At 43.5% G+C, this 26,605-nt stretch overlaps 1 protein-coding gene across 1 annotated transcript in view; it reads right to left on the reverse strand.

The window, feature by feature from the left end:
* Positions 1 to 26,605, reverse strand: part of LOC126199640 (venom carboxylesterase-6-like) — an 81,772-nt gene that overhangs the window by 41,218 nt on the left and 13,949 nt on the right. Inside the window, exons 4-5 of the mRNA XM_049936566.1 lie at positions 11,341 to 11,464; positions 7,063 to 7,192 (exon numbers count right to left, since the gene is read on the reverse strand). Of these exons, the coding sequence (XP_049792523.1) occupies positions 7,063 to 7,192; positions 11,341 to 11,464 (254 nt within the window). The remainder of the gene's footprint in view (positions 1 to 7,062; positions 7,193 to 11,340; positions 11,465 to 26,605) is intronic.

The following is a 26,605-nucleotide window of genomic DNA, read 5'->3' on the forward strand; positions in this document are numbered from 1 at the left end:
CCAATGAACCAAAGATGCTGCCAGAGTTGATTGTAACTAGGAGCGCGCAGAGCGCAGTAGCAGTTGCCGTTGCACTCTGTTATAGGTAGAATGTAAGACTTCAAGCTAGTGGCTAGCTGTGAGAGTTTAGTTGTTGGTCTATGGATCCAGAACAATACAGTTTTTATAAAATGAAGTGATGAATGATATTGTTTGCGCTCACACCGAGCCAGTAAATATTATGTCATAGCTATTTCTATAAAAGTGTTAAGTGTGTATTATTAATTTTTAAGGGTATAAGATTATCAAGAATTGAAGTGATACTCACAAATGAACAAAGAAAATCCAAATCGACAAACTGCCTATTGGCTTCTGTCTCGGGTTCTTCGGCCGACGTTCATCTAATGATTTTTCTGACGTTTCGCCAGCACGAGTGGCTGGCATTGTCAAAGCTTCACCCTCCATTGCCGGTGGTGAACTGGAGGCGAGCTCGCGGCCGCAGACAATATGTACCTGGCGCGCCAACGTCCGAGGGCTTCTCCGCGGTCATTTCCGGTGCGGTTCTCCTCTTGCTACCTGCGACGGTCGTTCGCTGCAGTACGGGAAGCCAGGATCCGTTTACCTTAAGGCTTTCCTCTTTCTTGTTGAAACTGTTCGCGTGTTTTTGGATTTCTACAGCTTCTCTGAACAAGCGCGTGTGATAGTGCTTCTCTACAGCCAGAACTTCCGTATCTGGCTGTAGAGAAGCACTATCACACGCGCTTGTTCAGAGAAGCTGTAGAAATCCAAAAACACGCGAACAGTTTCAACAAGAAAGAGGAAAGCCTTAAGGTAAACGGATCCTGGCTTCCCGTACTGCAGCGAACGACCGTCGCAGGTAGCAAGAGGAGAACCGCACCGGAAATGACCGCGGAGAAGCCCTCGGACGTTGGCGCGCCAGGTACATATTGTCTGCGGCCGCGAGCTCGCCTCCAGTTCACCACCGGCAATGGAGGGTGAAGCTTTGACAATGCCAGCCACTCGTGCTGGCGAAACGTCAGAAAAATCATTAGATGAACGTCGGCCGAAGAACCCGAGACAGAAGCCAATAGGCAGTTTGTCAACAAGTGGCCACGAAAGCCTTAACAATTTTGTAAAATCCAAATCCATCAAGCCAGTGCAGAAATACGTTAGCATGCTAATCTACTACACTACTGGCCATTAAAATTGCTACACCAACAAGAAATGCAGATGATAAACGTGTATACATTGGACAAATATATTATACCAGAACTGACATGTGATTACATTTTCACGCAGTTTGGGTGCAGAGATACTGAGAAATCAGTACCCAGAACAACCACCTCTGGCCGTAATAACGGCCTTGATACGCCTGGGCATTGAGTCAGAGCTTGGATGGCGTGTACAGGTACAGCTGCCCATGCAGCTTCAACACGATACACAGTTCATCAAGAGTAGTGACTCGCGTATTGTGACGAGCCAGTTGATCGGCCACCATTGATTGACCAGACGTTTTCAATTGGTGAGAGATCTGGAGAATGTGCTGGCCAGGGTAGCAGTCGAACATTTTCTGTATCCAGAAAGGCCCGTACAGGACCTGCAACATGCGGTCGTGCATTATCCTACTTGACTGTAGGGTTTCTCAGGGATCGAATGAAGGGTAGAGTCACGGGTCGTAACACATTTGAAATGTAACGTCCATTGTTCAAAGTGCCGTCAATGCGAACAAGAGGTGACCGAGACGTGTAACCAATGGCACCCCATACCATCACGCCGGGTGATACGCCAGTATGGCGATGACGAATAGACGCTCCCAATGTGCGTTCACCGCGATGTTACCAAACACGGGAGCGACCATCATGATGCGTCAAGGGTAACCGCAGCCATGGTCTCCGAGCTGATAGTCCATGCTGATGCAAACGTCGTCGAACTGTTCGTGCAGATGGTTGTTGTCTTGCAAACGTCCCCATCTGTTCACTCAGGGATCGAGACGTGGCTGCACGATCCGTTACAGCCATGTGGATAAGATGCCTGTCATCTAGACTGCTAGTGATACTAGGCCGTTGGGATCCAGTACGGCGTTCCGTATTACTCTCCTGAACCCACCGATTCCATATTCTGCTAACAGTCACTGGATCTCGACCAACGCTTGCAGCAATGTCACGATACGGTAAACCGCAATCGCGATAGGCTACAATCCGACCTTTATCAAAGTCGGAAACGTGATGGTACGCATTTCTCCTTACACGAGGCATCACAACAACGTCTCACCAGGCAACGCCGGTCACCTACTGTTTGTGTATGAGAAATTGGTCGGAAACTTTCCTCATGTCAGCACGTTGTAGGTGTCGCCACCGGCGCCAACCTCGTGTGAATGCTCTGAAATGCTAATCATTTGCATATCACAGCATCCTCTTCCTGTCGGTTAAATTTCGCGCCTGTAGCACGTCATCTTCGTGGTGTAGCAATTTTAAGGGTTAGTAGTGTACCAATTTCAGGGCAAAGAAGAAATTCAGAGTAAGAGGTCAGAATGCTCAGACTGGTCATTCTGTTTCATGTCCACCACATCCTATTCCTGATCCCGACACGAGCCCGCAACCACATGGTCCACCAAACGAGACAACCCGATCCCGACCCATCGACTACGCATCCCGTTAGCAGTCGTGGGGGAGAGAGTCAGCATTCGAGATCAGCACGCCCTGCTGCGCCCAGCTTCCCTGTATGATCGACCGACATCACCCAGCTTCTCTGCAATAACTAATTGTGAAAATACTGAACAAGAGGATTGTGATTTCAATTTATAAATTTCAGTCAAAAGTACCAAAATCCTAAATGGGATTTGGAAACCAGGTTGACTGACCTCATTCCCGGTTTTCCATGGGTTCCCGTGGAGGCTTTGCCCAGATGGAAGGGGGGGGGGGGGGGGGCGAAATCTAAAGGGGCCATGGCCCTACCAATCGCCTATTGTCAACGGTTTTTGGTAAGAGTAGTTCAACCTGGAATAAGGGTTGCTGTATACAGCTAGTGCAGAAATAGGTTCGCGAAATATTGTAAATAAAATTTCGCTCCCACAGGGGGCGTACAATATCCCTTCACCCGTTCTAGCGGGTACGAGTCGTGGATCGATAAGCAGATCGGTTCATCGACCTCCCTATTGTTATTGGTTTAAAGATATCGCGAGGTGGCTCTTTTCGCCTGCGCGAGCGAAATATTTATTCCTTGAGTTAACGTTGCTCCATTGCGAGCGAAGAAAAGTACGAAAAACGGAATGTGACTGGACTGTTGCGAGGCAGGAGATGAGAGAACGTGTATGAAGTGTGTGAAATGAAATAGTCATTGTTAGCCACCATGTTGTATAATTTGTGTTTTTTGGTATTCACAGGCGATATATCATGTTAATGTGGAGTTTAGGAACTGCCATAATACAGCCTGTTGGATTTAAAAAGTAATTGCACGTATTTAATGTTGATCAAAGGATTCTGTGTCCGCGGTTCGTGGTCATGCGGTAGCGTTCTCTCTTCCCGCGCACGGGGTCCCGTGTTCGATTCCCGGCGGGGTCAGGGATTTTCTCTACCTCGAGATGACTGGGTGTTGTGTGTTTTCATCCTCATTCACTCGCAAGTCGCCGTAGTGGCGTCAAAGAACTTGTGGAGCCATACGCTCATTATTATTAAAGGATTCTGTGATGAATTCTTATGTACTACAAGCTTGTATAGGACTTCGAACATTGGTGGAAGATGTTTGCTGTAGAATCTGATTCAATAACATGGTCAAAAGCATAGAGAAAGTTTCCTCTGCTAAAACGAACTAATCTCACTCGCAGACAATCATCGAATGACCAAATGCAAATAGTAGTGTTCCAATTCGAGAAGATCCTATAGAAGTTTTCTTTCTCTTACAATTCAAAAATTTCACAGGCAACCGTCAGAGTTGGCATCTGCTTCTGCACCACGAGAGTAACTTGTATACGTGTATGAAATTACGTACGCTGTGGGGGCAGGCGACGCGGTTCGGGATATTGTCCTTCACAGACATACAGAGACACTACACACACTAGTTCAGTAACAACGAGTTCAATATTACCAGCTTAAAACATTAATTTCTTCTTTGGAGCAGTAGTATTATAAAAGTTAGAACAGATAGAATGTCCACCAAAGTGCGTAGTGTTGCTCGTTTTCACTGTTGTTACCAGGCATGGTAGGGTATATAACTGGCGTGAACAGCTTGAGATGTTGGGTGATCACTGTGAGCCCGTATCTCGTGGTCGAGCGGTAGCGTTCTCGCTTCCCACGCCCGGGTTCCCGGGTTCGATTCCCGGCGGGGTCAGGGATTTTCTCTGCCTCGTGATGGCTGGGTGTTGCGTGCTGTCCTTAGGTTAGTTAGGTTTAAGTAGTTCTAAGTTCTAGGGGACTGATGACCATAGATGTTAAGTCCCATAGTGCTCAGAGTCATTTGAACCATTTGATCACTGTGACGAAACGGCGTGAACTCGTTTGAGACGGTTATCAGCATCTGACAGAGTTTGAAGGCGTTCTCATTGCGGCTCTCCAGCTGGTGAAATCGTGCGAAATCGTGCAGTCTCTCCATTGTGGGGCAGTCAGATGTGACAGTGGCCCGATATCGGAGTGCATGAGAACGTAAGGGCAGGCGTACTTGTCGTGCTTTCGGTCGCCCACGTCTGGCTACCACGAGGGAGGATAGCCATATTGAGGACAAAGTCCATCGTAGCATCTCCACATCTGTGCCTGCCATCCGGGAACAAGTCATGGACTCCACGTAACTCACCGTGTCATCTTGCGCCTTTTGTGGGAAACTAGCTTTAGGTTGACTAGGGGACTACCGTCTCACGCACATACTGCGCTAACACTACAAGAGAGCTGCGTGGGGACCTGTGCCGTGAAAGGGAAGCACGGGCTGCTGACGAATAGCCTCACATTATGTTCAGCGATGAATCGCGAATAATTATCGTCTACTATAGACAAAGCGACGATGTGGGGAGAGGTCACATTCTCCCATTGTTTTGGAGATACGTACCAGTGTTTCTCATGGCGTCGTGGTCTGAGGAGCTGTCGGGTATGTCTTCTGATCACGGCTGATAGTAACTGAGTGAACCCCGACGGTGGAACGGTACGTCTGCGTCACGATATCCTGCGGCCTCGTACGATACCTCTCATGTGGCAGTATTACGGTGTCATTTTTCCGCCGGACAATGATCGGCTAGACATTGCGTGCGCCTCTATCGACTGTCTGCGTGATGGGTTACTCCTGTGAACAGTGAGATCCCCTGATCTCGGACGTCAACTCCCTCCCCGTCGCAGTATCCAGGATATCAACGACCAGCTATAACAGTTGTGGATATGCGTGAGTTGGTCGAGGATGCAACGGCTTTATGATCTTCCTTCTATCCGTGTCAGTGTATGCATCCAGACCAGTGAAGTTCCGGATTTGATAGTGATAAGTGGGTTCCCACAGCCAAGTTGTTTGTAAACTTGACTCGATTATGTAATCACTGAAATTACATTATACATCATCTCACTCCGTGAAGTTTCATTTCGCTACCTCCGCCCATCTTGGTGCTTCATTGTTTCCACATGTGGTGTAGTAATTGTAATCATTATTTTGACGAGGCGATGGCTCACACTTTAAAAAAAAAATTGAGTAATTATGTCAAAACTTCATTAATAATAACAGTTTTGGACAAACAGCTGATAATCCTTAGCCCTCTATACGCAAAGAAAATACCATTATTAAGCCGTTACACTGGAGAATCTCTCTCCAATGAGAACGTTTGGAGCAGTATGGGCAGGGTCCTCCAACCATCTCGGGATTTAAAGGATCTAACATCACAATTGGACAGAAGTTTGCACGATATCACTCTGGAGAACATCCAATATCTCTGTCAATCAGTGCCAAGCAGAATATCTGCTTCCATAAAGACGAGATTTGCACCGACACGTTACTGACTGGCTCACTTTGTGGACTCTTCCTGTTAAACAAATCATTGAGTTTTCTGAAATTATGATTATTTGTTGTCTACTCATGTACATCACATCTACGCGGTTTCAGTTCCATTCGGGTAATGCCTTCTTGCTGCGTCGGTTTTTTTTGTCTTGCAATACTAAAATTTCTGTCTCATAAACTAAAATTTCTGTCTCATAAACAACAGCGTCACGTGAATATTTATGATGCTTGTGACATGCGCAGTATGTTATGCTCTCTTCACAGGTATTCCTAATGTATGAGAATACGAGATTTTCCTCTTAAGAATGCCGGCCGGGGTGGCCCAGCGGTTCTAGGCGCTAAGTCTGGAACCGCGCGACCGCTACGGTCGCAGGTTCCAATCCTGCCTCAGCCATGGATGTGTGTGATGTCCTTAGGTTAGTTAAGTTTAAGAAGTTTTAAGTTCTAGGCGACTGATGACCTCAGAAGTTAAGTCCCATAGTGCTCAGAGCCATTTGAGCCTCTTAAGAATGCAGCTCTCCATGCGGCTCCCCACGTCGGCGGAGGTTCTCATTTCCATTTCGAGCATTGGTGTGTGTATTGTCCATAGCGTAAGTTAGTTTTAGATTAAGTAGTATGTAGCCTTAGGGACCGATGACCTCAGCAGTTTGGTTCCATAAGACCTTACCACAAAATTCCAAAATGCAGCTCTCATACTGTTCTTCTCGCACTCTAAACGACTTTTACGCCTTTAAACTGTTTTCTAAGCCACATCGTAGGTGCTGTGGTTACTCCAGTTAATTATGAGCAATATAGACCGGAACATGATCTCTTGAGCACCTCGAGTGCTACTGCAAGAAATCGTCCATGCTACCTACTGAGGGCATCTGTATAAAAGATCCGTCCCAAATGATGTGTAACGCTCAAATCTCGTAGCGAAACATGTAAAAAATCTCTGAATGGTGCAGAATTATATTTTTTCAAGGCAGAACTGCGTATTGATGAAAAGTCAGTCACGTTTCCATAAAACCTGCTTATTGGCTTCCGTTTATCCTATATTTTTGGGACTGATTTGTGCTATTTTGGCCTCATTTTCAGTCAGTAATATGTATATTTTTTCGGTGGTGAAGGCAAAAGACTTACCCGTATATGCCGAAGTTTGTCCACAATGTTGTCAGCTGTTGGATCACTTTCCCATCGTTGGAGGCTGGATCTTGATCCGGTCCAGATGTACCAGGAAACAAATACGCTATTTCCATTGCGTGCGACATACCTGGGAAAATAAAATAGAAGAAATGTGTGATTCATAAATGCAGGCTCCAGGGCGTCTAAAAGTATCACTTCAAATACATTCCTTTTCTAGCGTGAAACGTATCCAGAAGACTAACTATGTGCAACTACGTGCACTAAATACTAACAGTGGACCCAATGGTGTTGAACTGACTCTTTCATACGTCTGTATCTTACAAGTTCTTATGTAACGCAAAATCCACGTTTAGAAGTTGCATGAACCTTGTGCACTGCTTGGTAGTTCAATTCTTGATTATGTTTATGACCTTCCTGACCACACCCGATACGTTATTAGGGACAAATCGTCATACATGTTACACGTGCAGTAATGTTCATCCCCAAAGTGTTTGAAGATGTTTATCTTCGTGCTAGGTTGTCTAACACATGAGACATTATAAACTTCTTATCACAAGGATTTTCAAATGAATTGTAGGGAAGCCCTCAATAAACGATGTGCAATTTCTTCTCAAAGGAATTAAATTACTGAGAAATCCTAATTTCTGAATACTGTAGTTTCTCTGAAGTTACTAAACGGATTTCTGAGGGTGAAACGCCGTTGAAGTCGTATATTTTCTATCAGTTAAGCCAGCAGAAGAAAGTACTATAATTTTCTTTGGAAACGGAAGTTGATACCAAAAGCTCTTTAATTAACGCTGCCATGACTCTTTGCAGGAATGAAAACTATAAATGAAGGCATTGTACGGTACATGACGGAGTGTACGTCCTACCAGTATTACCGATTCTCTTTCCTACGCCAAATGGGGGTGAGCGATGGAAAAGTGAGTGTGTCTCCGTATGTTCCCTTCGAAAATGGGTTAGCTATATTTATGCGGCAGGATTTTGTGAGAACTACGGCGCCTGTCTTCCAAGAATTTATGTTACAGTATCGTGTTGATCTGTTAGAAATATATTGGTAGTGCGTCTCTGAATATTTTCAATGTCTGTTTACATGCCTGATGGTTATAGACTCCAAGCACGGGGACATCATACTAGCCAGTTTTGACTGTTTTGTCATCATCTGTTAGTTTTGGACATTAATTCAAGCGGAATGAAGGCCATCGGTGTATTTAAGAGAATTGTCACCACACACAGCAGTCTGAAGTTACTGACGCAACAATTTTTATCATTATGTGAATGTTATTAGGTTTTCAGATTTAATTGCACGCTTATATACTGCGACTGAGTGGATTCATAGAGGTACACCTACTGCATTTGTTGTCATATGGTAATCGTATTGTGTTCGAAATACTTAAAGTAAAAAGCTGATATGGGTGATATTATTAAATTTTGTGTCCATCCGACTCCACTAACATTTAATAAGAGATTATCTACTCCTAAATGGAAAATGAATCAGATTTTAGGTTGAGTGTGTCTGTGGCGCACTCAATGCTTACTTATTGCTGTGATACGTATGGGAGTGGTGTGGGCTTCGCAAGTAACCCCTTTACAAAAAGAACACTTAATTTCTGCTTTATTTGAGACTATCTGTATGGTTGCATGCCTTGGGAGGATCACATTTTACCCCTGGACAGCTGCTTCCGCTGCGTTCTCGAGCCACTTAAGTGAGGGGAGCCATTGGTTGTTGAACCGCGACCCTCATTATGGTCAAGTCGGGTCGTTGCGATTTGTGTTAATTAATACTCACCACAAACGCAGAAATTAGTTCTTTATTAAGTGATGAAGGGGTTGGATGGTTTGCAATACACGAGTCTGCTCTTATTTTGGGCTTCGCTAGCTCATGACAATACTGGCTTTTCGCGCACTTTATTTAAGTACAAGATTTGGATTTTGGTTTTCTCCCACTCTCTTCGAATGTGTGGGATCTGATCACAGTGCGTCGAACGCTACGAGCAGTGTTTCAGTATCTGGAGAGATAAAACAGTTAGCAATAAGTATTTGCGCAGTTAGAAAATGTGGATAAACATTTTAGAATTGTGGCAGTAGCAGATCACACTGCAACAAGAGCAAAAGCGCCAGAGGTAGTAGCAGTTACTGCATTAGTAAAATGTTCAGCACAACGACATCGTTCGTTAATTTATAACACTCTAAGAGGATTTAGAGGAATCGTATTTAGGCGGTTTCGTAGTTTACTATGAAGTTAGTGAAGCTGTTGATCCGGTGATTAGGGTGCTTTGTTTCTATCTTTTAGTTATTAGTTATACGAAGTCGTGAAGGATAATGGCCTTTCTCTGACAGCACAGATTTCGGTAATGTTTGTGATATGTAGAAGGAGTATTATGATCGACAAACTCTCGTGACTACTCAGTTGCTCTACAGCCAATGCCTCCAGAAGGTCAGTCAGTAGTATGCAACGAATGCAAAAAAATCGTTCACGATTTCTTTCAGTGGAGATGTTGCTCCCGACTGTGAAGTGATATCATGCTCTCGCCTCTTGACCGAATCCTCCACGGCGTAGAACACAATGCGCAGTCATTAGAGGCACCGTTCTTGGCTCAGAAGCCTTCCGATAACTAAGTACATGTAAGCAAAAATACAAACCAGCGTCGGGAGCACCAACTGAGTGACTGTGTTGAGGTCAAATGCCGTGCTCTGGAGGAATGTACAGATGGAAGAGGTGCAGGACTGCAGATATTTAGAAGGCGTTGGTTTCCCATGAGCAGTGTAGCTGAGGTTAAACACCGTAATCCCACCTGATACTAGAACAAGGCGTCCGAAAGGCATCGCAAAAAAAACCTTTAAATTTTCTGATTGATTCGTTAGTTTTTATTTTTGTAGTAAAATGTATCCGTCCAACCTGTATCACACAGTCAGTTACTACTGTTTATAGTTCGCTTCCTTTGCATGTATCAGACTTACGGTAATCTTCTATGTATCTTCTTAACCTCTAGTTTACTCATTCTCAGAAGCAAGGGCCGGTCTGTGAAAGAATATCAGAGAAGATAAACTTCCTCCGCATGATCACTACTAATTACCGGTTTCGGTAGCCAATGGTTATTAATAATATTTTAAAAATATTTTAATAGCTTTGTACGTGTGTCTGTGTTTCTTGTTAATTTTTACATCCTGTGTTAAGCAGTCTATTGTATATCAGTTTCCAGTAACTGCACCAAATATAAATTCAGCATCTACATAGGTACATTGCGTAATTAACGCTATAAGAATAACTTTTTGGAATCTGCGTTAATTATTAGTTGGCAATATATTTGTAAACATTTTTAGATTTATTTTCGTCCACTTTTTAGTTAGCAGATTGTAATGTAATCACATAAATTATTTTAAGTAAGAAATACATGTTACACTAGCGATACCTGTCGTTCCAGTTGTCTACGGCTATCCTTTACTGGTCAGCCACCGTCTGCCAGTACAGGAGCGCGGCGGTTGCAGTGAAGTACGTTGTCAGAGACGTAAGACAAATGTACGTAGTAAATAACTGTGTATATACTTATTTTAATTTTAACAGGCCGATGCATCATTCTTATAATCTTTTAGGAATCCGCCAATACATGAGAAACTGTACTTTGACTGATATTTTAAGACGTAAGCAATAACCTGCCACCGGCCGGTGTGGCCCAGCGGTTCTAGGCGCTTCAGTCCGGAACGGCGCGTCCACTACGGTCGCAGGTTCGAATCCTGCCTCGGGCATTGATGTGTGTGATATCCTTAGGTTAGTTAGTTTTAAGTAGTTCTAAGTCTAGGGGACTGATGACCTCAGATGTTAAGTCCTATAGTGCTCAGAGCCATTTGAACCATTTTAAATAAACCGTCTCTCGAGGACTGAAGAGGGTAACATTGATTACCGAAATCCGTTATTGAGAATGAAGTTAATTATTAGCCATCTTTGCGAAGAAGTTTATCTTCTCTAATTTTTAACCTTTGTCAATCCTCATATTTATCATCATATTTATCATTGTTACCTACTCCTCAGTTGTATCGCAGGTCTGTTATCCAAAATGGAGCTTATTTCATTCTTCTCGGACTGACTACTCAAACGCAATACCAGCGAATGTAGGCGTACGTGCCTAACGTCGGATCCAATGAAAATTACCTGGTTATATAACCGTGACTTCATGTTGTAGTTATTGACCAACGTTTCGGACACTGTTACAAGTGACAGTAGCAAACATCGCAACATGAGAAAGTCATATAGCTGGAAATACTTTTGTTACTTACCATATTCTGTTGAGCCCCATCCATCATAGTCAAAGTAGTAGAAATAGACGGGCAAGCTGCTTGTGTTCACTGCTGATCTGGCAAACGCATATGCAGGCTGTATGAACAACATGTCCGAGTATATCTGAAAATTACAGAAGAAAGGAACATTTATCAAAATACCCGGAAAGTAAAGAAGAATCAAGAACTTACCAAATTACTTAACAGATACTAACAAATCAGAAAAGAAGCAATAAAAATGATTGTTGGTCCGCAAACTGTGCGACGGTTATCGAAAAAACTACATATATTTGTGTGTGCTTTGCCGCAGAAAATTAAGTGGTATTTACACAAATATTTGCTTGTAGACTTTACTACGTACAACACGGAAAACAGGTACACTGATACAGCAATATAATGTATCATTATCGCTAATAAATGAAGACGGAAAGTGTTTACTAAGAAAGTTAGGCTCCCAGGTCATGAATTTGAATCTCTATGTAACCCTACAGATTTCGGTGTCATCCTCCACCTATTCGTCCACTGCACTAATACGTATTTCAACACCGGAATACCACTTACACGTAAAACGTCCGAAAATATTTTCCAGAAGTTCTGATTTTTGACAGATTCAGAAACAACACCTCACTACAGCCACCTTTAACTCATGTACACTGTTGTTAATATATTTAAGATTCTTCGTTCCCTCTCTCTCTCTCTCTTTCTTTCTCTTATTTTTTAATTTTTTTCACGAACAACGTTTCTGTTCAACACAAAACAATGCCACGAACTTGTATCACAGCTGATATAAGTAAAGTTCATTTCAAACATATCTTTCGTGACCTGCTATCATATATTGTTGATGCCTTTGAGATGCCGCTAATTAACATATTTTTTGTAGTAAGGCAGTAGGATTACTTCATTTTCACTTTGTACGACAACATTTTGAGATTAGCAAGCCGTTTTTGTCCTTTATTATATATGTCTTCATTTTACAGTAAATTTCTGCCCTTTAATTCCGCTGTCTTCAAAGGGTACCCCGCTTTCAAATATAAAATCTCTCTCTAGAACATACATTGCGACGAATTGCGCACTTAACTATGAAATTAAAAATCATTGGATACTGTCTATTCCTGCATATCGTTATATGAAAAGTACGTTGGCGTTTATGGTTACTTACTGCCTACAGCTATTTTTCTTCTACCGCTGCTGTAGTTATGATTGTCTTTTTATCCTTATTTACTTCCATAATGTTCTTCCTTTCTATTACGTACCACTCTTAGAGAATTTCCCTGACCCAATGTTTTCTGAATTTTTCAGTTAACACTCTCAAGATACACTCCCGGAAATTGAAATAAGAACACCGTGAATTCATTGTCCCAGGAAGGGGAAACTTTATTGACACATTCCTGGGGTCAGATACATCACATGATCACACTGACAGAACCACAGGCACATAGACACAGGCAACAGAGCATGCACAATGTCGGCACTAGTACAGTGTATATCCACCTTTCGCAGCAATGCAGGCTGCTATTCTCCCATGGAGACGATCGTAGAGATGCTGGATGTAGTCCTGTGGAACGGCTTGCCATGCCATTTCCACCTGGCGCCTCAGTTGGACCAGCGTTCGCGCTGGACGTGCAGACCGCGTGAGACGACGCTTCATCCAGTCCCAAACATGCTCAATGGGGGACAGATCCGGAGATCTTGCTGGCCAGGGTAGTTGACTTACACCTTCTAGAGCACGTTGGGTGGCACGGGATACATGCGGACGTGCATTGTCCTGTTGGAACAGCAAGTTCCCTTGCCGGTCTAGGAATGGTAGAACGATGGGTTCGATGACGGTTTGGATGTACCGTGCACTATTCAGTGTCCCCTCGACGATCACCAGTGGTGTACGGCCAGTGTAGGAGATCGCCGGGTGTTGGCCCTGTGTGCCTCGGTCGTATGCAGTCCTGATTGTGGCGCTCACCTGCACGGCGCCAAACACGCATACGACCATCATTGGCACCAAGGCAGAAGCGACTCTCATCGCTGAAGACGACACGTCTCCATTCGTCCCTCCATTCACGCCTGTCGCGACACCACTGGAGGCGGGCTGCACGATGTTGGGGCGTGAGCGGAAGACGGCCTAACGGTGTGCGGGACCGTAGCCCAGCTTCATGGAGACGGTTGCGAATGGTCCTCGCCGATACCCCAGGAGCAACAGTGTCCCTAATTTGCTGGGAAGTGGCGGTGCGGTCCCCTACGGCACTGCGTAGGATCCTACGGTCTTGGCGTGCATCCGTGTGTCGCTGCGGTCCGGTCCCAGGTCGACGGGCACGTGCACCTTCCGCCGACCACTGGCGACAACATCGATGTACTGTGGAGACCTCACGCCCCACGTGTTGAGCAATTCGGCGGTACGTCCACCCGGCCTCCCGCATGCCCACTATACGCCCTCGCTCAAAGTCCGTCAACTGCACATACGGTTCACGTCCACGCTGTCGCGGCATGCTACCAGTGTTAAAGACTGCGATGGAGCTCCGTATGCCACGGCAAACTGGCTGACACTGACGGGCCGGCCGAAGTGGCCGCGCGGTTCTGGCGCTGCAGTCTGGAACCGCGAGACCGCTACGGTCGCAGGTTCGAATCCTGCCTCGGGCATGGATGTGTGTGATGTCCTTAGGTTAGTTAGGTTTAACTAGTTCTAAGTTCTAGGGGACTAATGACCTCAGCAGTTGAGTCCCATAGTGCTCAGAGCCATTTGAACCATTTTGACACTGACGGCGGCGGTGCACAAATGCTGCGCAGCTAGCGCCATTCGACGGCCAACACCGCGGTTCCTGGTGTGTCCGCTGTGCCGTGCGTGTGATCATTGCTTGTACACCCCTCTCGCAGTGTCCGGAGCAAGTATGGTGGGTCTGACACACCGGTGTCAATGTGTTCTTTTTTCCATTTCCAGGAATATATATATATATGTATATATATATATATATATATATATATATATATATATATATATATATATATATATATATATATATATATAGGGTGAGGTAGCTAACTCATAACACCCCTTGTATCTCCCCAAACCTAATAGATACAAAGATGCCGTTTAGGCAGTGAATTGCAGGGACAGGGGCTACTTGAATACATCATATTTCATGTTTGTGCTATTTTTTATTACAGAAATATGAGGCAATCTTTGTTTTTTTTTTTTTAATGGAACCCTATGTTAAATTTTAGCGTAACATGATGGGCTTAAAAAGACGGTTTCAAAAATGTGTCATCATAATATTAAGGCGAGTTTTTGAGACACAGGTATGTTCTCGTATCGTTTTCGTCCTTCGAAGCGGCGTTGTCCAATGCAACCTTTCCTGTTGTGTTGAGTACATGGTAAACGGCGCTAGTGCGTCCTTACACAAACACACCCATGTACCTGACAATACTAATACATACTGCGATATTTTGCGTAAAAATTAACTGATGATGTCGCGCAAATATTATTCAGTTATTTGACAACTGTGATACCAAAATAGTAGACAACATACAGTATTAAAATACTCCACTATGTTAATACATTTTAAGTAACAGAAATACAAATGTAAATCAGGAGGCTCTTATTGGTCAAATTATTTCGTACGTATTTGTTTTTTATTTAGAAATATTTATTATTGACCACAATACGAAGCAAATACACACGAAGATGCAAAATACATACGGTACATGATACAAATCTTTACTGAAGCGTGTGCTCAAAATGCTTCCCCTCTGGTGTAATGTACATTTGTAGTCGCCGTTCGAAAGATTTGTGAACGGCTGTGAGGGTGTCACGGGAGATATCAGCGCACACTTCGACGATGCGTTGCTTCATATCGTCTGGCGTAGTTGGTATTTTGAGCGCACACTTTGTGTTTGATTGCCCCCCACAGAAAAAAATCAAGAGGGGTCAAATCAGGAGACCGGGCTGGCTACTTCACTTCAGCACGTCGTCCTATCCAACAATATGGGAACTTTTCATTTAGCAGCTCTGTAGCCACACGGGAAGAGTGAGCAGGACAGCCGTCACGTTGGAACCACTGACGTGTAGTTAGTGGTACCTCTTCCAGCAAAATGGGCAGAACGTTTCGCAGGAACTGTGCATAGTTATTGCCATTTAGTATACCCGGAATGATGTACGGCCCCACAATAACATTTCCGACGATGCCGCACCACACGTTAACACTCCACGGTTACTGATGCTGTACCTGTCGAAGCCAATGAGGGTTCTCTATTGACCAGTAATGCATATTGTGCAAATTCACATTACCGTGGTTGGTGAAAGTCACTTCATCAGTAAAAACCACACGTTGAAAAAACGTTGGATCATCTTGTAGGCGCTGCGGAGCAAACAGGCGAAATTCCTGGCGCCGTTCGAAATCCACACCGGAGAGTGCTTGATGTAATGAGAGGAGAAACGGGTGAAATCTATGCCGGTGTAATATGCGTAGAACACATCTCTGAGTTGTACCACATTCCGAGGCGATACGTCGCGACGAAACAGAAGGGTCGTTATGCGCCAACGCTAGAGCGCGCTCTTCATGTACCTCGCCAGTTGCAGTTTAATGCCTTGTCCTCTGTATGGTGTTCCATGATCCTGATTCAAGTAGTTTCTCGCAAATACGTGCAAGAAGCTGGCGCGTAGGACGCTCAAGGTCCGGATACAGCTCTCCATATCGCTTTATTGCTGTATCAACATTTCTTCTGCTTTCATCATACACCAGAAGCGTATCTAACTTTTCTTCGTTGGTGTACATATCTGCTCCAAGAAACTGTGACGGAAATGCAATGTCTCATTACCCCAGCAGCACATTTATACCCTTCTCTCCAGCTACCTCGTGCGTCTCCTTGCGGCTTTACCGAGAAGCAGGAAAACAACGCCTTCCCTGTTACGTTACTCAGTGGTCTACAGGAAAGGTCGCATTGGACAACGTCGCTTCGAAGGACGAATACGATACGGGAAGATATCTGTGTCTGAAAAACTATTCGCCTAAATATTATGACATACACATATTTGAAACCGTCTTTTTAAGCCCATCACGTTACGCTAAAATTTAACATAGGTTTCCATTAAAAAAAAACAATGATGGCCTCATATCTCTGTAATAAAAAATAGCCCAAGCATGAAATGTGATGTATTCAGTAGCCCTCACGATGTAAAGGTCATCACATACCCTCTTCCTCACATTTTATCCCTACTTTTGACGCCACTTTGCTGAAGAACCACGACACCCAGGGTTGAAATCACACACCTATACAATATTTAGGAAAACACTATGTTTCAATTTAAATTTCTAGGGTGACCATACAACGGAGCATTGTGTATAATATTGGCCATCGCAGTGTGCCTAATATCTAAAGGAGGTGACATTAAAGACATTTATACGAACTAGCAAGAGGATAGGTGAAGAGAATATCTTATCAGCAGTTACCTCAGAAGAAGCTGGAAGACTTGGATGATTCTAAGAAATAAGACAAAAATTCTGACGATGTCTCGACAAGTAATGGTGATCGAATCAAGGAAACTACCATCAAGGAAAAAGCAACTTTCGGGATAATAGTACAAGCTTTGTTCAAGCAACAACGATTCTGAAAACGAACTTATTCTCAACTCAGACGAAGATCTATGTAAGACGAGCACACAGTTTACACCACAAACGTATTTCCTCAAAAAGAAAAAAAAAAATACGGGTAGGCATAGGAAAGATATCCATCCTGCTTCAAAAGACATCGTGAATATTGCAATGGACTCACTGCTAAGAGTAAGAAATGTGTTCTTTTTTTCTCTCAACAACAGACTTAAATTCAGATTTCTGTAATTAGTTGCTTTGATATAAATATGTGTCATATGTCGACATGTGCTATTATCAGCTATAAAGAGTATTTTTATTTTGTTAGATTTCATATATGTAGTCAAAGCAGCTTACGGTTATTTCAGACATTTTTCAGTTGTTTTCAATAAATTTTCTAAAGCATTTTGAGTTCGTCTTAAAATTTAACGGATATTATAGACAAATAAAAAAAAGTTTTGCATCACCCCGGTGACCAGAACTCCTGAAGATAGACGTTAACTGTGGATATTGTATCACAGACACAGTCCCTTTGACTGTTCAGAGATGTCACTAAACCCGCCCAAAGATGTAAACAACCATGCATGAGCAGCGCCTATTAGACGGAGGGGATCCGACAGCCGATCAGTTCCAGTCATTCCACCTGGAAGGAGGTACACGGCGCGGGTTCTCTGTACTTCAACCATGCCTAGGCGGTCAATACCGCGGTTCGATCGCGTCCGCGTTGTTACTTTGTGGCAGGAAGGGCTCTCAACAAGAGATGTGTCCAGGCGTTTCAGAGTGAGCCAAAGCGACTTGTTTGGTCGTGGAGGAGATACAGAGAGATACGATCTGTTGATGACATGCCTCGTTCAGGCCGCCCAAGGGCTACTACTGCAGTGGATCACCGCTACCTACGGATTATTGCTCGAAGGAGCCCTGACAGCAACGCCACCATGTTGAATAACGCTTTTCGTGCAGCCCCAGGACGTCGTGTTACGACTCTAACTGTGCGCAATAGGCTGCATGATGCGTAACTTCACTCCAGACGTCCATCGCGAGGTCCATGGGCCCAACAACATGCCGAATGGACAGCTCAGGATTGGCATCACGTTCTCTTCACCGATTAGTGTCGCATATGCCTTCAACCAGACAATCGTAGGAGACGTGTTTGGAGACAATCCGGTCAGGCTGAACGCCTTAGACACACTTTCCAGCGAGTGCAGCAAGGCGGAGGTTGCCTGTTGTTTTTGGGTGGCATTATGTGGTGTCGACGTACGCCGCTGGTGGTTATGAAAGGCGCCGTAACGGCTGTACGATACGTGAATGCCATCTTCTGACCCATAGTGTAACTATATCGGTGGCATATGGAAGGAGTATATAGAGGGTCTATACAGGGGTTATGTTCTTGAGGACAATATTATGGAAATAGAAGAGGATGTAGATGAAGATGAAATGGGAGATATGATACTGCGTGAAGAGTTTGACAGAGCTAAGTCGAAACAAGGCCCCGGGAGTAGACAACATTCCATTAGAACTACTGACAGCCTTGGGAGAGCCAGTCCTGACAAAACTCTGCCATCTGGTGAGCAAGATGTATGAGACAGGCGAAATACCCTCAGACTTCAAGAAGAATATAATAATTCCAGTCCCAAAGAAAGCAGGTGTTGACAGATGTGAAAATTACCGAACTATCAGTTTAATAAGTCACAGCTGCAAAACACTAGCGCGAATTCTTTACAGACGAATGGAAAAACCTGGTAGAAGCCGACCTCGGGGAAGATCAGTTTGGATTCCGTAGAAATGTTGGAACGCGTGAGGCAATACTGACCCTACGAGTTTTCTTAGAAAATAGACTAAGGAAAGACAAACCTACGTTCCTAGCATTTGATGACTTAGAGAAAGCTTTTGACAATGTTAACTGGAATACTCTCTTTCAAATTCTGAAGGTGGCAGGGGTAAAATACAAGGAGCGAAAGGCTATTTACAATTTGTAGAGAAACCAGATGGCAGTTATAAGAACCGAGGGGCATGAAAGGGAAGCAGCGGTTGGGAAGGGAGTGAGACAGGGTTGTAGCCTCTCCCCAATGTTATTCAATCTGTATATTGAACAAGCAGTAAAGGAAACAAAAGAAAAATTCGGAGTAGGTATTAAAATCCATGGAGAAGAAATAAAAACATTGAGGTTCGCCGATGACATCGTAATTCTGTCAGACACAGCAAAGGACTGGGAAGAGCAGTTGAACGGAATGGACAGTGTCTTGAAAGGAGGGTATAAGATGAACATCAACAAAAGCAGAACGAGGATAATGGAATGTAGTCAAATTAAATCGGGTGATGCTGAGGGAATTAGATTAGGAAGTGAGACACTTAAAGTAGTAAAGGAGTTTTGCTATTTGGGGAGCATATAACTGATGATGGTCGAAGTAGAGAGGATATAAAATGTAGACTGGCAATGGCAAGGAAAGCATTTCTGAAGAAGAGAAATTTGTTAACATCGAGTAGTGATTTAAGTGTAAGGAAGTCGTTTCTGAAAGTATTTGTATGGAGTGTAGCCATGTATGGAAGTGAAACATGGACGATAAATAGTTTAGACAAGAAGAGAATAGAAGCTTTCGAAATGTGGTGCTACAGAAAAGTGCTGAAGATTAGATGGGTAGATCACATAACTAATGAGGAGGTATTGTATAGAATTGGGGAGAAGAGGAGTTTGTGGCACAACTTGACTAGAAGAAGGGATCGGTTAGTAGGACATGTTCTGAGGTATCAAGGGATCACCAATTTAGTACTGGAGGGCAGTGTGGAGGGTAAAAATCGTAGAGGGAGACCAAGAGATGAATACACTAAGCAGATTCAGAAGGATGTAGGCTGCAGTAGGTACTGGGAGATGAAGAAGATTGCACAGGATAGAGTAGCATGGAGAGCTGCATCAAACCAGTCTCAGGACTGAAGACCACAATAACAACATGGGCAAGGCAATCGTCTTCATGGGCGGCAATTCGCCCCCCCCCCCCCCCCCCCATCGTCCACGTCTTGTGAATGACTTCCTTCAGGAGAACGACATCGCTCGACTAGAGTGGCCAGCATTTTCACCAGAAGTGAACCCCACTGAACATGCCTGGGATAGACTGAAATGGCCTATTTATGGACGTCGTGACCCACCAACCACTCTGAGAGATCTACGGGGAATCGTCGTTGAGGAGTGTGATAATCTGGACCGACAGTGCCTTGATAAACTTGTGGGTAGTATGCCACGACGAATACAGGTATGCATCAATGCAAGAGGATGTGCTACTGGGTATTAGAGGTACCGGTGTGTACAGGAATCTGCCACCACCTCTGGAGATCTCGCTGTATGGTGGTACAACATGCAATTTGTGGTTTTCATTAGCAGTAAAAAGGGCGGAAATGATGTCTATGTTGATCTCTATTCCAATTTTCTGTACAGGTTCCGGAACTCTCTGAACCGCAAAACATTTTTAATGTGTATACAGGGTGTTACAAAAAGGTACGGCCAAACTTTCAGGAAACATTCCTCACACACAAATAAGGAAAAGATGTTATGTGGACATGTGTCCGGAAACGCTTAATTTCCATGTTAGAGCTCATTTTAGTTTCGTCACTATGTACTGTACTTCCTCGATTCACCGCCAGTTGGCCCAATTGAAGGAAGGTAATGTTGACTTCGGTACTTGTGTTGACATGGCGACTCATTGCTCTACAGTACTAGCATCAAGCACATCAGTACGTCTTGATTCGGCCCCATGTTCTTCCACCTATGCTCAATGGAGCACGTTATCATGATTTCATACGGGATACTCTACCTGTGCTGCTAGAACATGTGCCTTTACAAGTACAACACAACATGTGGTTCATGCACGATGGAGCTCCTGCACATTTCAGTCGAAGTGTTCGTACGCTTCTCAGCAACAGATTCGGTGACCGATGGATTGGTAGAGGCGGACCAATTCCATGGCCTCCACGCTCTCCTGACCTCAACCCTCTTGATTTTCATTTATGGGGGCATTTGAAAGCTCTTGTCTACGCAACACCGGTACCAAATGTAGAGACTCTTCGTGCTCGTATTGTGGACGGCTTTGATACAATACGCCATTCTCCAGGGCTGCATCAGCGCATCAGGGATTCCATGCGACGGAGGGTGGATGCATGTATCCTCGCTAACGGACATTTTGAACATTTCCTGTAACAAAGTGTTTGAAGTCACGCTGGTACGTCCTGTTGCTGTGTGTTTCCATTCCATGATTAATGTGATTTGAAGAGAAGTAATAAAATGAGCTCTAACATGGAAAGTCAGCGTTTCCGATCTCCACATAACATATTTTCTTTCGTTGTGTGTGAGGAATGTTTCCTGAAAGTTTGGCCGTACCTTTTTGTAACACCATGTATAATATAGGAAAACCACGATGTCTAATTGCTCAGTTGGAAAGGTATGTAGCAGTTACTCCTAATTTTACTTAGTCTGCAATGTTATTCATAGGATACGCGGAATTACGAACAGGTTGTTTGAAAATTGCCGTCTCGGAAGTACCACGTTAGACGTAATATGCTTTCAGTAAGAAAATTGTGGAAGAAAACTGATTCTAGGAAGCTAATGTAGACGGTCGTGCAAATGAAGATGCTCACGGGGCGACAATCCAATAAATTTCCTTGATTTTGTTTTTTGTCTCATCAACTTGCCAGTGTGTTGCCGACATTTCTGGCAATAAGAGTACCTGCCTCACGAAACTGTGCGGCAGCACTGCGGGTATCCACAAAGTGATGCAGACGAAATCAGGGATGGATCTACTGATATCCTGCAACATCCTGATAAAAATACGAGGCTGTTCGAAGGACGTTGGCAGACGACTGCCGTGGCGAGGGTCACGAAGTTTGTTGCTTAATCCCTTCCCCCAGAAGGGCCAAGCGAGAGAAGTAATTATCACGGGAAAAAGAACTGCCTACAAGGAGGTACTTAAAATGTGCGGTATCGACCGCCATCCGGTCGGCCTCACTTTCAAATTCGCGAGCAGCCAGTTACGCCGCCGCGTTTCCCACAGCCGCCAACGCGGCACGAGGGCGCTGCCACGAACGACTGACCCGCTGCCAGTGAGATGCAAGCATCCCCTCTCCGGACCTCCAGTGGCGGATCTACTTAAGTTCCAAGTTTCATGCACAGAGCCCACTTTGCGTGTTTTCCAGGTGAATAACATTTACACACTTTCATAGTGGCCAGGGCTCGACATCCGAATAGACATTTTATTGAACAATGACAAATTTATACATTTAAAGGTCTCTGTTGGATTCCTTTCATGTCAATTTCTTAAAACTGTTGTCATCCACGGCATAAATTCCTCTTCTAAATTTACTGTGGTGTTTCTGACTCTATCTGGGAGGAGACTGAGCGGTGGAACGCGTTACTTTTACACATAAACAAGAACGATCTGTCACACTACTACACTTTAAAACACAGTTTATATGTAATTCATGTCACACAGTCTCATGCGGAACCTATATCCGCTTTCTTTTATATACTGTATGTGATAAGATACTGCCATCCCCCTTTCCCTTCTGTGTGAAAGGATGAATGAGCAAATGTATTTCTAGTTGCATGCTCGATGGTAGCAGACAAGCCGATCTGCTAGAGGACAGTAGGACCAACGTCAGAACAGGTAGCTATGCTTTCTAAAAGCAAAGAGGTTTCTGTTCTTGGTATGGTCCTGTCCTTCCCTTGTCATGTTGGTATAGGAAGCTGCCTCTCTGGTCACTTCCGTTTTGTATCTGTGAAGCACCCTCGGTAGGGGCCCAGGCAGTCTGTCCGCGGCGAGCGTCTGAAGTGGTAAGATCTCCGGCTAAGCACGTCTCTGCTAAGACCATAGGACAGTGGATTTCTTAAGTTCAGCCTAACTGAAAATTTAATCACCTTTATTTCAGGTTTAGATCTAAAATATGTTATCTTAAATTGCAACTCAGTGTAATTCGAGTGTGAAGTTCACAATATCTTCCAGTAGTAGCTTTGTCACTACTTTGTGAGTAAAGTGGAACCACGTGTCGAGGATACATAACTCTAACTAAGATCATCAATCTTAAATGCGAATGTGCGTGAGATTATAACGTCTCCTCTTGACAATATTTTTCAATGTAGCAACTTTTCTTTATGTTTAACTCACGTAGGGTGTACTTTGTGAGACCACTACCACGTGCTTATACAATTGTTTGACCCATCAGGTTAGTAGTAAGACGATAGTAACCAGTTCGACGTTTTTCTTTTGTAAATTGCGTTTTGATGTAGTTTATTTTAATTATCAAAATTGTTGTGGAGTTAGACTCTTTGTGTAAACCATGTTGACCACGTGAAGCATGTGGTGTAATCATTAAAGTAGCCCTCAGCTATTCTTCTCGGGAAGATTTCACAGAGAGTTAGTATGAATTTAGTACACCAGTGTGTGATAATTTCGTGACGGACAGGATTGCGCTACGACCGTAACTTCTTTGCGTGATAATTGAGTCGGTTGGTTGTGGTTAATTTCCTCTTGCATATGTTTCAACGTACTTTGTGTGTTATTTTATGAATGCAGTGTTGTATGCAGTCTCCCAATCTTGGCTCCATATTTGATGTGTTCCGTAAGATTACAAACTCACATTTTTACAATCCTAAATAAGGCACCAGTTTAGTTATGAATCAAGTTTAATATGCTGAAATTTTAACGGTACAATGATCAATATTAAAATAAATGTCTAAATATAAATTGATTTATTTATTTTCAATATATATATATATATATATATATATATATATATATATATATATATATATATATCACCGGTTGTCGTAAGATGGCTATTAAAAGATTATAATTAATGTTAGTCTGGTTGAGAATTTGGTAAACTAGACTGGACACCTGGTGAAACAGTTGGTCAGTAATGCAAGGATAACTTCCCCAGATAGCTCACATCTTTTAACCCGGTTTCATTGTCTTGAATATCAGCACCGCTTTCAGAACAACTTAATGCATCAACTTTACAACATCTTTTACATCTGTATATGTTTCAACATTCAAAGCTAATGGTAGCAACTGACGCTGCTATTGCAGCAACAAAGTTATGTATTACTTTTACTATTTGATATTACATGTAGACTAATTTAATATCTGAAAACTCTGTTCACGAACGGCATATGTTCCGCGCTCCTGTATCCACTAAAGAACCACACATTTTGCGAATGAAACCAGAAATCGAAAGACAACAAGCAGCTGTGTAATACACAAGCAAGGGTTTGGCCATTATTGCTTCACCTGACTTGAGGAAACCGTGAAGGGGCAAGAGTGGTGTTGAAAGAGACGAGAATAAATGGATGAGACTGAAGGAGAACAGAACAGAAAGAACTGAAGATACTTTGTAAGTTGGAAAGTTAAGGAATTGCTGAGCCACACTCTTCTCTTTGAATGTAATGAATTCGGCTGTAGTATGAGTAAATTTCCTCATTTCAGGAACCAGTCTGTTGAGATAATAATAAGAGTGTTGGAAATACAATAAAATCCAGGGCAACTAGGAGTAAATGTATAGTTAGAAATAATGTACGCTCCGATAATTCAAGCCATCGGTACAGTCTATACGTCGAAGTATCAATGATCGAAATACGAAGGGCATTTGTAAGTGATGCCATACTTTTTTCTGGAAGCAGATCTTTTTATTCAGGATTTCGATACACCTTATTTTTCCCCGCTCCACTGGCTACAAAACTCTATTTTTGAATGTAATTTCCGATGAATACGATGGCTTTACGCCACCTAACTGGCAGGGCCCGTATTCCACGTCCAGTTGAGCAGCGAGGTGTTACGTTGTGATCCGTCGATCACGTTGTGTGAGAGTGTCCGCACGTTCCAATGTTGAAGGAGCCACAGCTGTGTGCGGCTGGCCGGCGTTCATGAGATCGGACAGGCTTGAGCGACCTTACTGCGATGATGACAGACCCCTTGTCCAGCGATTCATCGTGATTTTGTTCACTGCCGGGTCTCCGTAGACATTCTGCAAGGGCCTATGAACATTTGCGATGCTCTGGATTTCCACCAAAAGAAACACAGTAACAGCTCTCTGCTTGGAACGCACCTGCGTTACGGACGGTTTTTTTAAGCCTACATACAGCGCCACCATCTATTGGAAACTCTAGGGGCTGAAGCGGGAATATTCTAGGACGTCCCACAGTAAATTCAACACTTTTCAACCGATATTTCCCGAGAAAAAAAGGGTTGAATTACTACTGAACGTCCCTCGTACAAGAAAGGTCCAAGAGTAGGAATTAAAGTTCAGTATCAAAGGATGTAAATAATAAGATTCGATGATGACTTTGCTATACTAACTGAAAGTGTGGAAGAATTTTCGGGATCTGTTCAACGGAATAGTTTAATGAGTACAAAATATTGACTGCGAGTAAACGGAAGAAAGACGGAACTAATGAGGAGCATCAAAATAGGATTCATGGTAATCTTAATATCGAAATTTCTGACATATAAAAAGAACAAGAAAAGGATTTCTGCTGCATAGAAAGCAAAGTCAGACAGACAGAGCAAGGAGCAGATTAAAGGCAAACTAGCTCAGGCCAAGAGAGCATTTTTGACACGAGGAATTCTATAAGTATCAAACAACGGTTTAATTTGAGGAAGAGAGAATATCAATTTGGAGCAATGCATTGTATGAAAGTGACTCTTGTGCTGTGGAAAAACCAGATAAGAAGACAATCGAAGCGTCTGAGATGTGGTGCTATAGATATAAGGTAGAGGAGCTTCTCTGCAAGGAAAGGGATATAGAAGAAAGAACTAGATGATACGACATGTATTAAGACGTCACGGAATAACTTCCATGGTACCAGAGGGAGCTGTGCAGGTTGGTAGCTATAAGGGAAAGCAGAGATTGGAATATATCAAACAAATAATTAAGGATGTTGGCTGCAAGTGCTACTTTGATATGAAGAGGCCGGCAGAGAAGCAAAGTCGTGGTGGGCTGCATCAAACTAGTCAGAAGAATAAGAACGTACACTTTCTCTCCCTTAATGTTCAGACAAGCTGTCGTGAACTTTCATCCAATTCGATCATGCACGTCTGACGCACACCGTGCATCGGTGCTCAGCAGAAGAATTCAACAGCTATGACAGTCCAAACTCAAATGTTCAAATGTGTGTAAATTTCTAAGGGACCAAACTGCTGAGGTCATCAATCCCCAGACTTACACACTACTTTAATTACCTTAAACTAACTAATGCTAAGAACAACGCATACATACATACTCGAGGGAGGATTCGAACCTTCGGCAGGAAGGGCCGCGTAATCCGTGTCATGGTGCCTCTAACCACGCAACCACTCCGCGCGGCAGGATCCAAACTGGGCAGGGTGGTGTAGTGGAGTGGAACCTGACTGATATTCTGGAGAAAGGTGATTTAATTTAAGCGCTAAAGGCAAATGCTGGGTTAGTGCCTACACAAAAGAGACGACCAACCACCTTCCCTCTCCCCCACAATACAAGCTTGAGCTCCGTCTCTAAAGACCCAGTTGACCTTTCTTTCTTTCTACCGCCCAAAAGTTAAACATAACTGAGAAGTGAGACAACATGTGATATACAGGAGATGGGCCGCTCGGGTAGACTTTACGGCCTGAAAAGATATTTTGTTTTTATTTAACCGAATTTTTATGTTGATCACAAATTTCAACACCTTCTAAGAA

Source organism: Schistocerca nitens, chromosome 8 (genome assembly GCF_023898315.1).
Source record: "Schistocerca nitens isolate TAMUIC-IGC-003100 chromosome 8, iqSchNite1.1, whole genome shotgun sequence".
Taxonomy (NCBI): domain Eukaryota; kingdom Metazoa; phylum Arthropoda; class Insecta; order Orthoptera; family Acrididae; genus Schistocerca; species Schistocerca nitens.